We start from the raw sequence: 15,439 nt of genomic DNA, 5'->3' as shown, positions 1-15,439 counted from the left end.
ACGGGTGTGGCTGAAATAACTGAAACCACTAATTTGAAGGGGTGTCCACATACACTATATATAAAAAAGTATTTCCTTACTGAGATGGGCTAATTTACAATAACACTACATTGAGGGCTATAAATGTGACTCTTCACCTATATTTCAGACTGGTTATTATCGTTAATATTAACTACTTTTAACTAACTAGCCTTTGAAAAGAGAGGCAAAAGTTGTCTGTGGAGTACATTCACTTGCATTGTGTGTAGGACAGTAAGGACAAGGACAGTAAGACAACAAAGCATTCTGATCAGCACTGCAGGGTAAAGACTTCTCCCTGGGGGTATGTATACTATTAAAAAACAATGACAAGGGGATCAAAAGGAGATGTTTCTTAATGACTTATCTTGAAAATAGGCCTTGCAACCAAAACGTGGTCAATAAATCAGTAAAAGTATGTATCGAAAATCTCCTTTCAATGCACCTTGTCTGTTTTTCAAGAGCACACAAAAAACGCTGCAGAGAAATTAGAAAAACAAAAACAAAAGGACTAAACAGGAGAAGAGGAGGACCACCAAAGCACTGAGGCTCCATGAATATACATGGCAATGAGAATTCATACTTGCTCTCACTGGAGGAGATGTAGTCAGCCAGTGTGTAGCTAGCTATTATTTTAACCTTGGGAGAGAAGACCGGTCTTTAAGGGTTAAAATATAGCGTATGGCAGCAAACACATCAGCAGCCTGACAACCGGCAGAAAGCTTTTTCTGGACACTTACAACAGTGGCCAATAGGAAACAAATTGAACAGGTCTTCCGTCGGGAACAAAAAAGTTAACTGCAATGACAGCTGCGTTTTCATACGTACAGTGCTGCTTGGCCCTCAAATAAATAAATACCTATGGTGTTACATTGAGCAGCAAATGACTTTCATGAAATGTGGCACAGGGAAAACTATATAGTTGGATACTTCAAGAAACACATTGCTGGGTTTGTACCTTCCATTACTAGCGCCATAGCTCAGAGGCAGTGTGATACAAGCAATACAAGGCAACAGAGAGCAAAAGGGAACATGCTCTTCTAAGTGCTATACTCTGTGTCTCTCTGGGGCGTATGACTGGCTTTTGATGCAAGTGATTGTGTCTTGTCCCAATTTTAAATAACCTGGTACATTACATCTGTGTGTTCCAATCCTCTCAAGCTATGAATGTCTTTATAACCTTCTGTATGATCTGTCCACAGCCGGGACATGGAGCGTGGAACTTGTGCAGCTTCCTGGCGCAGGAGAAGCAGGTTAGCAGGTGAGCCGTGCGGCCGTGTATAATACTCCCATTACGCGGACGCATCCGACACAGCTTACAAGGCTCCAACAGCGCCTCGGGCCTAACCTCTACTTCCATCCCCAGGCTTTCCTGACTCTCTCCCCCAGAGAGCTGCTCCTCCCTGGGAAGGGCTCGCGGCCTAGGACCCTTGCCCTTCCCTGGAACCCCGGGGGGCAGCAGGCGGTCGGGGGTGGAGTGGGAGGGCAGGATGACGGGGTCAGACACGGTCCTGAGGCAGTCTGGGACGTCAATGCCTGTGTCGCTTTCCTCCTCATCGTCTCGCGGGGCCAGAGAACTGCATGCTGGGATGTCGGGGACGGAAAGTGAGTGGACCAACCGTGGGACGTCTTTGTACCAGTTCTTGCGTAGAGCCCAGCAGCGTACACAGTAGCGCTGGAGAGGAGAGTTGTACTTCCTGCACTCTGTACACTGCCATGCATCCTGAGAGAGTTAGAGAATGTGTTAGACAAGAGGTAGCTATAAGGAACTATCAGTATCATGTGAGACAGAGGCAGAGACAGTCAGATAGAGGGAGACAAAGTAGAGCGAAAGAGATCGAGACAAAAAGATGGAAAACAAAAGATGGAGACGGACCTGTGTAGAGATCTCTATATCTGTATCATCACTCAGACACTGAGAGTCCTCATCTGGCTCCTCCTGCATCTGAGGAGAGAAGAGAGACACTCATCAGTCACATAAACTACGTTTCCATATAGTTTTTATGAGAGTAAAGTCATACCGTATAAAAAAAGACCGCTGTGTTCGGTTAAATTTTATAAATGCCGACAGATCATTTATACATTCGGCATGGTGGGAACGTTTTGTTTCTAAAATTAATTCATGCTAGAAATGGCGGTGGAAATGCCTTTATGTGCAAATATTGTTGTAATAACCATCCTATGGAAGTAATGTCACGTGATCTGGTGTGTGGTCCTCCCTAGGGCTGTGGCGGGCATGACATTTTGTCAGCCAGTGATTGTCAAGCAAGTAACTGTCGGTCTCATGGTAATAGAGGCGTTAATTAACATAAAAACATTTAGCATCTCCTGGCTTACACACAAGCCACTGATGTAGACCATTGGAACAGCTACATTTTTAAAAGTCTAATAAATCCATGTAATATATCCTATACCTTCGCAATAAATCCATTATAGACAGGTCTAAAGAAGCATGATATGAAGAAAATGTAGTCTATATCAGAAGAACAGAATAGCATATTCTGAGTTGTCCTTATGTTAGGTCCTGATCTGGCTATGCCATATGGCTGTGGGCTACACTAGTTCATTTAACAGACGAGATTTGCTTAGAATTCCGTGGCATTATTTTATAGTATGAAGAATACAATTGAACAAAGCTGAATAAAATAGAAAGGATATTTTCTCCAAACAATTTGAGGGAGTGCGCACATACGGATTTTCTGTGTTGAGTGGTTTAAGAAATAGGTATTCCTATATGCTTAATTTAGAGTTATTAATGTAACTTTAGTTCTACAAACGTTGGGCTATATGTTTGGATTTTTAATACATTGTAAGGCTGCATGATGCGACTAATGATAATTTGAATAAAAGTTGCTTGAAAGGCATGAGCTCTGCTTTGTTTTTTTGAACAGGCTGTACACACATCAGTCTCTCGTTCACAATTTGACAAGCACTTGATAATGCCTAGAATTTCACGGTGGCATCCCCTTTGGCGGCCAGTGGCCGTTGTGCCCTTCTGCCTGAGTGCTGAGCACTCAGAATCTCCATCGCACTCACATGGCTCTCCATCACGTGATCAGGTCTTTCTCACAGGCTACAAGTGAAGACAGACACATCGGGGACGCAACTGCACACGTTCTTATCCAATTCCAAGGTGGATATTGGAAGAACTGTACACATTTACTTTGTCAGCCAACAAGATGAGTAGGCCTAACGTACAGCAAAAGCACTAGCCTATGTCAATCTACTTTCCCCCATAGCACAAAAGTCGACCTATTCTATTCTGTGTGAGAAATAAATATTCCAAACAGTCTAGGACAGTTGTGGGATGTGATAGATCCCAAATTAATACAACAACTAGCATCAAAAAACATTTTACACGCAATGTGGCTGACGCAATAGATCAGAAAGTTTAGCTTAAAATGTTGATAAACTATCAGGCTGTTTCATCACATTAAAAGCGCAGCAATGCGCACACGGCAGTAGGCTATAAGTGTGAATGTTCCAATAGTGGGACAAGACCATTATCAAAAGTGACCACAAATTAAATTATGCATGTAATGCTTTTATTATAAAGCTGCATTTTTAAATGGTGAAAATGAACTTCCCCAAACTTGTAACTCACGGGCTGCTTATGTATGCCAGTTAGGCTCTACACCCCTTGTAAAGCAGATTGTGCTTAATTTTAAGACGTTATTTGGCCACTTTAGTTGTGATACAAACCTTATTAAAACATACAGGCTTATGGGCTAGGCTACATGAGGTGTGATACAAACCTTATTAAAACATACAGGCTTATGGGCTAGGCTACATGAGGTGTGATACAAACCTTATTAAAACATACAGGCTTATGGGCTAGGCTACATGAGGTGTGATACAAACCTTATTAAAACATACAGGCTTATGGGCTAGGCTACATGAGGTGTGCGACTATGATTAGAAAAAGTCAAACAAAAAGGCATTATTTCTTATGCTGGGCATCATTCACAAGTGATAGGCCAATATTGTCACCCATCAGACTATTCTTGATTTAATCTTGTCTTTACATATACTATATACTAAATAATGTGTGAAATTCGTTTTGATTTAGAATGGACCATTATCATGCATCTGTATCGAAACTGGCAGCGGGAAAAAAACATGTAATCTATGCACTTAAATAGCGCATGGAGGACACTTTTCCTGTGGTCCATTTTCATGCCAGCCAAGTAGACTATACTCCTGTTGTAAATATAAGCAATGTGCTTAATATTAAGAAAGTTGAGAAATAAATATAGAAGGCACAGCCAGTAGAAAGCTGATGGAATACTCTTTTTAGTTAAGGCCATCACTGTTTTCTCGGGCAATTGCATAGCCTATAGAAATGTGGCGCAACAAGAACTAATGTGCTCTCATGAAGTGTTTGATTAGATTTTCGATTGCATTTGCATTGATGTCAGAGTGATTAGAGGGACAATAGAGTGCTGAGTACCAGGCAGTTAGCAAGGTAGGCTACTAATGACCATCAGCAGCATCAGAGCTTGGAGAAGCCTAATCACTGTGACTAAACTGTCACATGGAATTTGACTGCCTGTAATACGGTCACGCAACAGACTAGTCCTCCCACTACAACTTGGGAAACCATGCAGTTTATTAGGCTGCAGATTAAATAAGTTATGATCTTCACAGGGTGGTGAAAGTGCACAGTGATGAGCTTGACATCTCTTTCCAAAAGATAGAGGGTCTTATTCTGGTGACATGATGATCGATGCCTGACTGCCGTTTGACAACTACAAATATTCTTTGTCTTATCCATAATAATCTCGTCATAAAGATAAGCCTACCCACACTGTCTCTGGGAACTGTTGGCTAGAGTGCACGTGCCAAGACATTTCGTTTAAAGGTTAAATAAAATAAATAAATAGTGCTATTTAAACGCAACAGTTTGTGACAGAACTATCAGTAGAGTTGAAAATGCGATGGAAACTTTAGATTTTTATTTGGTCAACGAAAACTTGAAAAGATAAGTACATTGTGTGCACTACGTCATCACGTACTGCATATTTTCTTGATGAATATTTGCATGGAAATCTGTCGCTAATCGGATGGAAATCGACCTAAATCCAAAAAAACATGGGTAGATGGCAGCATTCGCGCAAAACTGAAAATGAAAACCATCGCAAGGTGACAGGGAATATGGTCGAATTCAAAACAGTACAGTTATGCCCTCTGTAAGGCAATAAAACAGTCAAAATGTCAGTACAGAGACGACGTGGAAACACAATTCAATGGTTCAGACACGAGACGTACAGTACAGTTCCAGTCAAAAGTTTGGACACACCTAGTCAGTCCAGGGGTTTTCTTTATTTTTTACATTGTAGAATAATAGTGAAGACATCAAAACTATAAAATAACACATATGGAATCATGTAGTAAGCAAAATAATAAGTGTTCAACAAATCAAAATATATTTGAGATCCTTCAAAGTAGCCACCCTTTGTCTTGATGACAGCTTTACACACTCTTGGCATTCTCTCAACCAGCTTCACGAGGTAGTCACCTGGAATGCATTTCAATTAACAGGCGTGCCTTTTTAAAAGTGAATTTGTGGAATTTCTTTCCTTTTCAATGCGTTTGAGCCAATCAGTTGTGTTGTGACAAGGTAGGGGTAGTATACAAAAGAAAGCCCTATTTGATAAAAGACCAAGTCCACATTATGCCAAGAACATCTCAAATAAGCAAAGAGAAACGATAGTCCATCATTACTTTAATACATGTAGGTCAGTCAATCCGCAAAATGTCGAGGAACTTTGAAAGTTTCTTCAAGTGCAGTCGCAAAAACAATAAAGAGCTATGATGAAACTGGCTCTCACGAGGACCGCCACAGGAAAAGACCGAGGTACCTCTGCTGCTGAGGATAAGTTCAGTAGAGTTACCAGCCTCAGACATCTGTAATTAACTACATCTCAGAATGCAGCCCAAATAAATGCTACAGAGTTCAAGTAACAGACACATCAACTGTTAGAGGAGACTGCGTGAATCAGGCCTTCATGGTCAAATTGCTGCAAAGAAACCACAACTAAAGGACACCAATATGAAGAAGAAACTTGCCTGGGCCAAGAAACACAAGCAATGGACATTAGACCAGTGGAAATCTGTCCTTTGGTCTGATGAGTCCAAATTTGAGACGCAGAGTAAGTGAACGGATGATCGCCGCACGTGTGGTTCCCACTGTGAAGCATGGAGGTGGTGGTGTGATGGTGCGTTGCTGGTGACACTGATTTATTTAGAATTCAAGGCACACTTAACCAGCATGGCTACCACAGCATTCTGCAGCGATACACCATCCCATCTGGTTTGCACTTAGTTTTAGGTTTTATTTAACTAGGCAAGTCAGTTAAGAACAAATTCTAATTTACATTGACGGCCTTCCCCGGCCGGCCAAGCCCTAACAACGCTGGGCCAATTATAACTACAACCTAAAACTTCTTACCTAGGACTATTGAAGACTCATGTTAAAAGGAACCACCAGCTTTCATATGTTCCCATGTTCTGAGCAAGGCACTTAAACGTTAGCTTTCTTACATGGCACATATTGCACTTTTACTTTCTTCTCCAACACTTTGTTTTGCATTATTTAAAACAAATTGAATATGTTTCATTATTTATTTGAGGCTAGTCTTCCCCTGTGGCTCAGTTGGTAGAGCATGGTGTTTGCAACGCCAGGGTTGTGGGTTCGATTCCCACGGGGGGCCAGTACAAAAAAAATGCATGAAATTAAATGTATGCATTTACTACTGTAAGTCGCTCTGGATAAGAGCGCCTGCTAAATGACTAAAATGTAAAATGATTTTATTGATGTATTATATTAAGTTAAAATAAGTGTTCATTTAGTATTGTTGTAATTGTCATTATTACAAATAAACAAAAAAATAATAATAATACAAAAAATAATAATAATAGAAAAATAAAATAAATGTAAAAAAATCTGCCAATTAATCGGTAGCGGCCTTTTTTGGCCCTCCAATAATCGGTATCGGCGTTGAAAAATCAATCGGTCGACCTCTAGTGTCAACTCCTTCAAGACTAGTTGACAAGCATTCAAGGTGAAGCTGGTTGAGAGAACGCCAAGAGTGTGCAAAGCTGTCAAGGCAAAGGGTGGCTACTTTGAAGAATCTCAAATATATTTTGATTTGTTTAACACTTTTGATTTTTACATGATCCTATATGTTATTTCCTAGTATTGATGTCTTCACTATTATTCTACAAAGTAGAAAAAATTAAGGAAAAACCTTGAATGAGTAGGTGTCCAAACGTTTGACTGGTACTGTATGTGGAAGGGACTCCAGACAATCATGGATTACAAAGGGAAAACCAGCCATGTCACAGACACCGACGTCTTGCTCCCGGACAAGCTAAACACCTTCTTCGCCCGCTTTGAGGATAGCAGTGCCAACAAAGCGGCCTGCTTTCCAGGACTGTGGGCTCTTGTTCTCCGTGGCCGACATGAGTAAGACATTTAATCGTGCTAAACCTCATAAGGCTGCCGGCCCAGACGGGATCCCTAGCCGCGTCCTCAGAGCATGCGCAGACCAACGCTGGAGTGTTTAAGGACATATTCAAATTCCTGCCATCTGGACAAGATCAATACCTATGCAAGAATGCTGTTCATTGACTATAGCTCAGCATTCAACACCATAGTACCCTCCAATCTCATCATTAAGCTCGGGGCCCTGGGTCTGAATCCCACCCTGTGCAACTGGGTCCTGGACTTCCTGACGGGCCACCCTCAGGAGGTGAAGGTAGAAAACAACACCTCCACTACGCCAATCCTCAACACAGGGGCCCCACGGGTGTGTGCTCAGCCCCCTCCTGTACTCCCCGTTTACCCATGACTGTTTGGCCACACACGCCTCCAACTCAATCATCAAGTTTGCAGTAGTAGGCCTGATTATCAACAATGATGAGACCAGCCTACAGGGAGGAAGTGAGGGCCCTGGAGGAGTGGTGCTGATCGTGGACTTCAGTAGACAGCAGAGGGAGCACGTGTCAATCCACGGGGCCGCAGTGGAGAAGGTGAAAAGCTTAAAGTTCCTCGGCATACACATCACTGACAATCTGAAATGGTCCACCCACACAGACAGTGTGGTGAACAAGGTGCAACAGCACCTCTTTAACCTCAGGAGGCTGAACAAATTCAGCTTGGTCGCTAAGACCCTCAAACTTTTACAGATACACCATTGAGAGGATTCTGTCGGGCTGCATCTCCACCTGGTACGGCAACTGCACCGCCCACAACCGCAGGGCTCTCCAGAGGGTGGTGCAGTCTGCCCAACTTATCACCGGGGGCACACTGCCTGCCCTCCAGGACACCTACAGCACCCGATGTCACAGGAAGGCCAAAAAGATAATCAAGGACATCAACCACCTGAGCCATGGCCTGTTCACCTGCTAACATCCAGAAGGCGAGGTCAGTACAGGTGCATCAAATCTGGGCACGAGACTGAAAAATACCATCCATCTCAAGGCCATCAGACTTAAATAGGCATCACTAACCGGCTTCCACCCAGTACCCTGCACAGAACTTAGTCACTAGCCGGATACCACTCAGTCACTCAAACCTGCACCTTAGAGGCTGCTGCCCAACGTACATAGACATGGAATCACTTTAATAAGGTAACATACTGTTTTACTAATTTCATATGTATATATTGTACTCTAGTCAATGCCACTCATACATTGCTCATCCTAATATTTCTATATTCCATTCTTTTACTTTTAGATTCTGTGTAATGTTAGATATTACTGCACTGAGCTAGGAACACAAGCATTACGCTACACCCGCAATAACATCTGCTAAATAGGTGTATGTGACCAATACAATGTGATTTGAACCTAGCTATAGTCTGAAATAATACTCTATAGTACAAGAGCTATAAAGAGAACATATAATTGTTTAAGTACCACTTAACATAGAGACTACAGGAGAACAGTCCTACCTCCTTATCAGCCTTCTCCTCTTTTCCTCCTCCCTCCTCTTCAGGTGGTGGCTCTCCTTCTCCTCCACTCCCTTCTTCCAGCACGGCCTCCTTCATTTCCACGCTCACCTGTTCACTTCCCCCCTCCGTCAGGAACCACAGGTCGTCCGTCGTGTCCGACACGATCGCTGTGTCCTCATCCTGCGCAGGAGACAGCTGATCCCTCAGTCAGGATGTGTGTGATCTCATCACTGTATGACTATTCTCCCTGAGTTTACCCCCTTGACAAGCAAATAAACTGACTATAGTAAACAGCATATTTTTCTTACTTGATTAGTGTGGATGTCCGTAGAGCCGTTGCTTCTGCGACTGTAGTTGTTACGCAGATTACCCAGAAACCACCAGGGCAGCCCTGAGAGGTCCCACTCGTCTAGTGTGACATCGAGCTTGGGGCGTTTGCAGGCCGACTGGGGCAAGCCATCTAAAGAGTCTGAGGGAGGGGCCACAGGGGGGTTGGGACTCAAATAATATAGCAGTTATATATAACCATGTGAGTGAGTTTACCTTCGTCAGGCTCCCGGGGTCGTCTCTGAGACGGAGTCTGCATGGGGAGGGCCTCGTCACTGGCCACAACCAGGCCCGCCTTGGCCACGGCCCCACACACCTACACAAGTAGGAGGGGAGGAGGAGAGCCAATCAGATAACAGAGCAGAAACTGGGCACTTGGCGAAACCACAGCTCCTTCACAGCACGGCCTAGTGGTCAGGGGGAGGGTGGGGGACAGATTGGGGTGGGTGGGTGTAGGGGCAGGTCAGTGGAATAGGTCCATGGGTACTGGGGCAATGGAGGGCCACATAAGGACAGATAGGGCAACAGAGCCACACACATTCAGAGAAAGGTTGAAAATGAAAGGAGACAAGAGTGACTGACTACAATCTGCCTATATTAATCTGGAATCCTACATGCTTGGTGTTTGTGTGTGCATGAACCAGACAAGCATTAGTATGGACACACCACACCGCAGATGCAGCGTTCAATCTTCCATGATCACACACAAGTCGGAAAACTATTCAACACGATGCCGTGATTAGATGACAAGTGACTACATCTTTAATTGGTCTGCATGCATTTCTTGACGAAGAGGAGCCAGTCCTCCCATATTAACTTTATTTTTGTTATTTTTCAAATTGCAATACACAAAGACTGAGGGAATTTATATTTTTAATTTATAATATCAGTCAGTGATTTCGGCATGCCTCTTCTCAACAAAAGTTGCAGTCACAGATAATTATAAACCCATTGATCACTATCCATATGATCAACATTCATTCATTAATTCTTCTCTAGTCATATCTCACTGTAAACTCCCATATCCACTATTGGCCTAGAGGCAACTAATGCTAAGTGGAAACAAGAGGTGTTGGGGTAAGAAACCATTGCGGTGTTGGTGAAGGGGGAGAAGGGCAGTATGGGTGTTAGGGAGAAGGGGAAGTGGGGTTTGTTATTTCGGTGGAAGAGAGAGGTGGCAGATTTTGCGTGGAGGGGGAAGTTTGAGAAGTTTGGGGAAGGTGCAGGTGTGGGGCAGGTAGAGAGAGGAAGGGGTAGATGGGGGAGTGGGTGTTTGAACCGAGACTGGATCAGGAGCTGTGTTCCTCCAGCAGGTTTGGGGCAGAGAAGAGAACTCTGAGACAGACAGAGACAGTGACTCTGCCCCCCATGCTCTGAGTGGTGCTGGTGGGTCCGGCAGTGTTGTGTGTTGGAACTCCACCAGGCCAGGCCAGAGATGGGGATGTACAGAGACGGTGCTACTCTGTACACATAAACACCTGCGAAGACAGTGGCCCTCCCCTCCCCTCACAACACACAAGCTACCTGCTCAATAAACTTGGGAAAACCAACCAACCGCTCTACATTTTCAATGCAACTAATCATTTTAAAATCAGTTGATTGTATTCCAACTTTGATAATGGGGTTAAAGACTACAAAATCAGTTGGCCAGAACAATTGATATCTCAACAATGAAGCTGAGCGCATGGCTCATTACATTTTGAAGAGACAGGCGGATTGAGCTACACTGGGGGGGTTGTGTGTGGTGAGGTGGTGGGCTTGAGGGTCCCTGTTTCTCCTGAGCACCATGCTTCAGCTTTACCTGACCGCGGTCCTCCACTCCGCCCTCTACACACTCACGGCCCACAGAAAGACTCTCTGCAGCGTCTGCGTTTCAGAATGAGATACAGTAACACACAAAACACACCCTGCCCTTTAATTAACACACTACGCACACACACTCACTGACACACACCCTATAACACTATAGGTACACTGTAGCTCTGGTTTCTTCGATGAATTCTGCAGGGCAAATGAGTTAAACACCTCCACACATGCACATCAAGAGAGATCCAGGTCTACAGTTTACACATCGAGAGAGATCTATGTCTACAGTTTACACATGCACACCTTTCACCTCCAACCAGCAAGACTGAGCTTATAGAGAAAAAGGCAATACAAAGAGAGACTGATTCGTCACTGGTTGGTAAAACCATCATTCTTAAAGCTTCAACATTCATTAAGACCCTAAAAGTAGATGATTTGACTGTACACGTGAGGAAAAAGAGAAAATATGTAAATTGATTTCACATCAACAATCATCCCACACTCAATCCAGACAAAGCAGCATTGCATTAGTCTTTCACCTGTTTCAGCCAGGATCATATTCAAATGCATCAAAATGTATTATTAAAATGGAAATCTCACAAGCAACGGAGAAATCGATCACTTACCTGAACAATTCAGCACAACTAAATACTTCTTCAGCATCTCGTAGACTGGACTGCAAAATAGGACACATGTAGACTTGAGCTTAAGTGTTAAGTATACAGCATAAGCATATTATGTACAGTAAGAATAATGTGTACTGAGCATGAGCCTGTGGGTGTGCGAGTGTGCTCACCTGGGGTTTTTGACGGAGAAGCTCTCGACCTCCAGCAGCTCTCCCAGTGGGTCGTCCTGACAGTGCACTATGTGCTGCCTCTGTTTATCATACAACTGCTTCCCCATGATGTACTGGCCCAGGTAGTGCATCACCTGACACACAGTTTGTGAACACACGTTTTAATAAGTGCAATATAGCTTTATCTTATAGGGCTGTTACCATGCCAACTGTGTCCACTCACCTCCTTGAGGGTAAAGATGTCCTCCTGGGCTCCAGCCACACGCAGAATCTGCAGGAGAGGGGCTTTGGGCTGCACCTGCCACAAACAGAATCTGCATGAGCCTTAGCAGGACCAGATACATTCTCTCTGTACAAAGGTTCTGGTTAAGTCAACATCAGTGGAAGCTCCTCAGAGGAGGAAGGGGAGGACCATCAGTGAATTTCATAAAAATAACATTTAAAAAGTTTATCCTTTTTAGACAAAACTATACTAAATATATTCACATCACCAAATAATGTAGGGTAGCGCCATGGTGTAGCCGGAGGCGAGCTAGCTTCCGTCCTCCTCTGGGTACACTGACTTCAATACAAAACCTAAGAAGCTCATGGTTCTCACACCCTTCCATAGACTTACACGGTACTGGAACGAATTGCAAAAATTACTGAAGCTGGAAACGTATATCTCCCTCACTAACTTTAAGCATCAGCTGTCAGAGCAGCTTACCGATCATTGCACCTGTACATAGCCCATCTGTAAATAGCCCACCCAACTACCTCACCCCCATGTTATTTATTTTTCTTTGCACTCCAGTATCTCTACTTGCACATTCATCTTCTGCTCATCTATCACTCCAGTATTTAATTGCTAAATTGTAATTATTTTGCCACTATGGCCTATTTATTGCCTTACCTCCCTAATCTTACTACATTTGCACAAACTGTATATAGACTTTTCTATTGTGTTATTGACTGTACGTGTGTTTATCCCATGTGTAACTCTGTGTTGTTTGTGTCGCACTGGTTTGCTCTATCTTGGCCAGGTCGCAGTTGTAAATGAGAACTTGTTCTCTCAACTGGCCTGCCTGGTTAAATAATGGTTAAAAAAAAGAAAAAAAAGAACTGAAAGAATAAGCTACAGGTAGCTAATACGGCAGTGCATCAAATGTGGTGATTAGTGGACGCAGAGAGAGAAAGATATTAGTTTCAGTTTTGGAGATGCCAGAGAGGGAGATCCATATGTCTGTTGTTTGCTTGAACACAAGGAGAGATAGACATAGAGGTGATGGTGAAAGATGGATGAGTTGGGAAAGTGGGATACCTAGTCAGCACAACTGAATGCATTCAACAGAAATGTATATTTGGTCATTTTTTCTCTCTCTCACAGCTAGCAAATGCAGCTAGCTAGCTTAGCCTACTCAAACAGAGGGATGCTGTGTTAGCTACGCCTACCCAACACAACACTAGAACTCTTCCAAGTCAAGGTAAGGATTTACAATTTTATTGCCACCGGTGCCCGACAGTGTAACTGCTAAACTGGTTATAACTGCTAAACTGCTTACTGACTGTACACTAACGTTACTGCATGATTGTAGGGGGTTTAACGCGTTAGTTCTATTAGCTATATGTTGACTATGATGTTACTTTAGCAAATAATGGTGACAACGATGTAGGCTGTGTGTAGCGGTTATGATATGGTTTGGCTTGGATAGTTTTTTTTCACCTGGTCACATATAGCTGATGTGTTGTGCATTGAAGTCCACAAGCCAAGGGAAAAGGTGAGCGCAGGAGAGCGCATAGACACAAAGGAATACAACGTGGCTGCTATGAAAGTGAACTGGGTTTATGTGTGATAAGGTGTGTATTCATTCCCTGATTTTGCTGTAAAACGTTTCTTAAACAGAAGCAAACGAAACGAAGATAGACATACCTGGATGTGTCCAATAGAAACTCTCGTTTGCAACTGTTGGACTAATGACTACACCCTAGATCAGCTAGATCCAAGAGTGTGCAAGGCGGTATTGAATATGCCACTGTCGGTCACCTCAAATTTCTCTCGACCTGTGTGCACCTACGTTGTAAACCTTCATTCATAGGCTAGGTTGTAGCAACCTCATGATGGGTATAGGGAACATTAGAGTATCATGTAGTAGCCTAAACCTGTCGCTGTTACATTGAACTGGGTGAATGGAATATGAACGACAGTCATCTAATACGCTGTAATAGAAATAAGGCCATGCTCATGAGGATAAATAAATCGTCCTACCTCATCTTAAAACGACCACCACTGGTCAACATGCCTTTGGCTTGTGGTGGTGTAAACTCACCTGACTCCCATCACCAGGTAATATGTTGCATGCTGAGCTTGATGCTGTGTACTGCTGGGGTGACGGTAACGAGGTCATATTCAATAGACAAAATCTGCAGGGGGGGGGGGGAAACGCAAGAATGGATGTTAACGTTAGTTATTCATTTCATACACAACCCACTGTATCTTCCATTTAGGTTCAATCTACATTTTTGGTGAAAGAAACGTGTTGATCGCTGATTATCTAGTTAGTTAAAGCTAGCAGCTGCATGTCTTCAAGCTGTCAATTGGCCTTGGCTAACTGCCTAGCCTCTTGAACACAACTTGTATTAAGCCCGCAGTCTGTAGTCAGCTAACGTTAGCTAAACAAATAATATAGCATTCTATGAGTAGTTAGCGAGCTAACTTACTAGATAACTAACGCTAGATAAAATTGAGACCATAAACTCGTTGGTCGCTTCCGCGCAACATAAATTAACTGATAGCTATCTTTCCAACACTTTAAATAAAAATTCGATGGCATTCTGCATTTAATTTTAAACGACGTCAAATGGATAGCTAGCTAGCCATAGGAAATGCTAGATAGCTACGTTTAACTGGACCACTTTGCTAGGTAGCAAACGGACAAATGAAACTCACCTCAATATATCGGCATTACTGCAACTTCTCTAGCAAGCTACATTCTTGCAAACTGTCCTTCGTACCCGACAAATACTAAAGTGTGTAATGAAAAATATAGCAATTTAATAAAGCATAGCCAAATCGTGTGCTACCTTGTAGCCAGCTCCTCAACTGTTAGCACAACTTAGACAATTCAAATTCAGTATGGTGCACTGCACAACTTCCGGTACAATTGTCGCCATCTTCACTTTTCTGGCTGGTAGCTATAGTTTTTGTTCATATAAAATAGCTAGCTGTGGTTGTATGTTAGCTATATCCACAAAGATTTGCCAACGTCTACCTACTAGTTACTTGTTTTTGCGTAAACGTTAGCTTTCCCTACTATTTTTGGGGTATACGGCTTGCTCGCCTAAAGGCTATGCCTAAGGTAACGCTTGGAAAGCCGTACCACGCAGTCTGATGGAACACAGAATATCACTCTTGCTCAATAACCACCAGCCAACAGATTGTTGTTTCCACACATACTTTTTTGGTTCATATAAAGTGTAAAATGTAGCTATTATTTGTACGTTTTATGTGGACCACAGGTAGAGTAGCTGCTGTATGTGCAGTAGTTAATGGGGATCC

General features: G+C 43.0%; 1 protein-coding gene across 2 annotated transcripts; it reads right to left on the bottom strand.

Moving 5' to 3' along the window:
- Positions 1 to 212: 212 nt before the first annotated feature.
- mdm4 (MDM4 regulator of p53) lies at positions 213 to 15,308 on the bottom strand. Of its 2 annotated transcripts, none has more exons than XM_029694175.1 (11): positions 14,831 to 15,308; positions 14,211 to 14,304; positions 12,128 to 12,202; positions 11,905 to 12,038; positions 11,735 to 11,784; positions 11,104 to 11,168; positions 9,519 to 9,618; positions 9,284 to 9,444; positions 8,976 to 9,170; positions 1,895 to 1,963; positions 213 to 1,741 (listed from the first exon to the last, which is right to left on the bottom strand). In XM_029694175.1, exons 2-11 carry the CDS (start codon positions 14,286 to 14,288, stop codon positions 1,175 to 1,177), a joined length of 1,494 nt encoding a protein of 497 aa, XP_029550035.1. In that variant the 5' UTR covers positions 14,289 to 14,304; positions 14,831 to 15,308; the 3' UTR covers positions 213 to 1,174. The 2 variants fall into 2 exon arrangements, with proteins under 2 accessions (XP_029550035.1, XP_029550036.1); XM_029694176.1 differs by having other exon boundaries at positions 8,976 to 9,155; positions 14,831 to 15,306.
- Between the last annotated feature and the right edge of the window lie 131 nt (positions 15,309 to 15,439).

Source organism: Salmo trutta, chromosome 16, assembly GCF_901001165.1.
Source record: "Salmo trutta chromosome 16, fSalTru1.1, whole genome shotgun sequence".
In the NCBI taxonomy this organism is placed as follows: Eukaryota; Metazoa; Chordata; class Actinopteri; order Salmoniformes; family Salmonidae; genus Salmo; species Salmo trutta.
This window is presented reverse-complemented; position numbering and strand designations above follow the sequence as displayed.

Excerpts from the sequence above, each read along its gene's own strand:
- mdm4 (XM_029694175.1), bottom strand. The coding sequence starts at position 14,288 with ATGACCTCGTTACCGTCACCCCAGCAGTACACAGCATCAAGCTCAGCA. Across the intron at positions 12,203-14,210 it reads TACCTGGTGATGGGAGTCAG|GTGCAGCCCAAAGCCCCTCT; the intron begins GTGAGTTTACAC and ends TGTTTGTGGCAG. Across the intron at positions 9,171-9,283 it reads CGGACATCCACACTAATCAA|CTGTCTCCTGCGCAGGATGA; the intron begins GTAAGAAAAATA and ends CTGAGGGATCAG.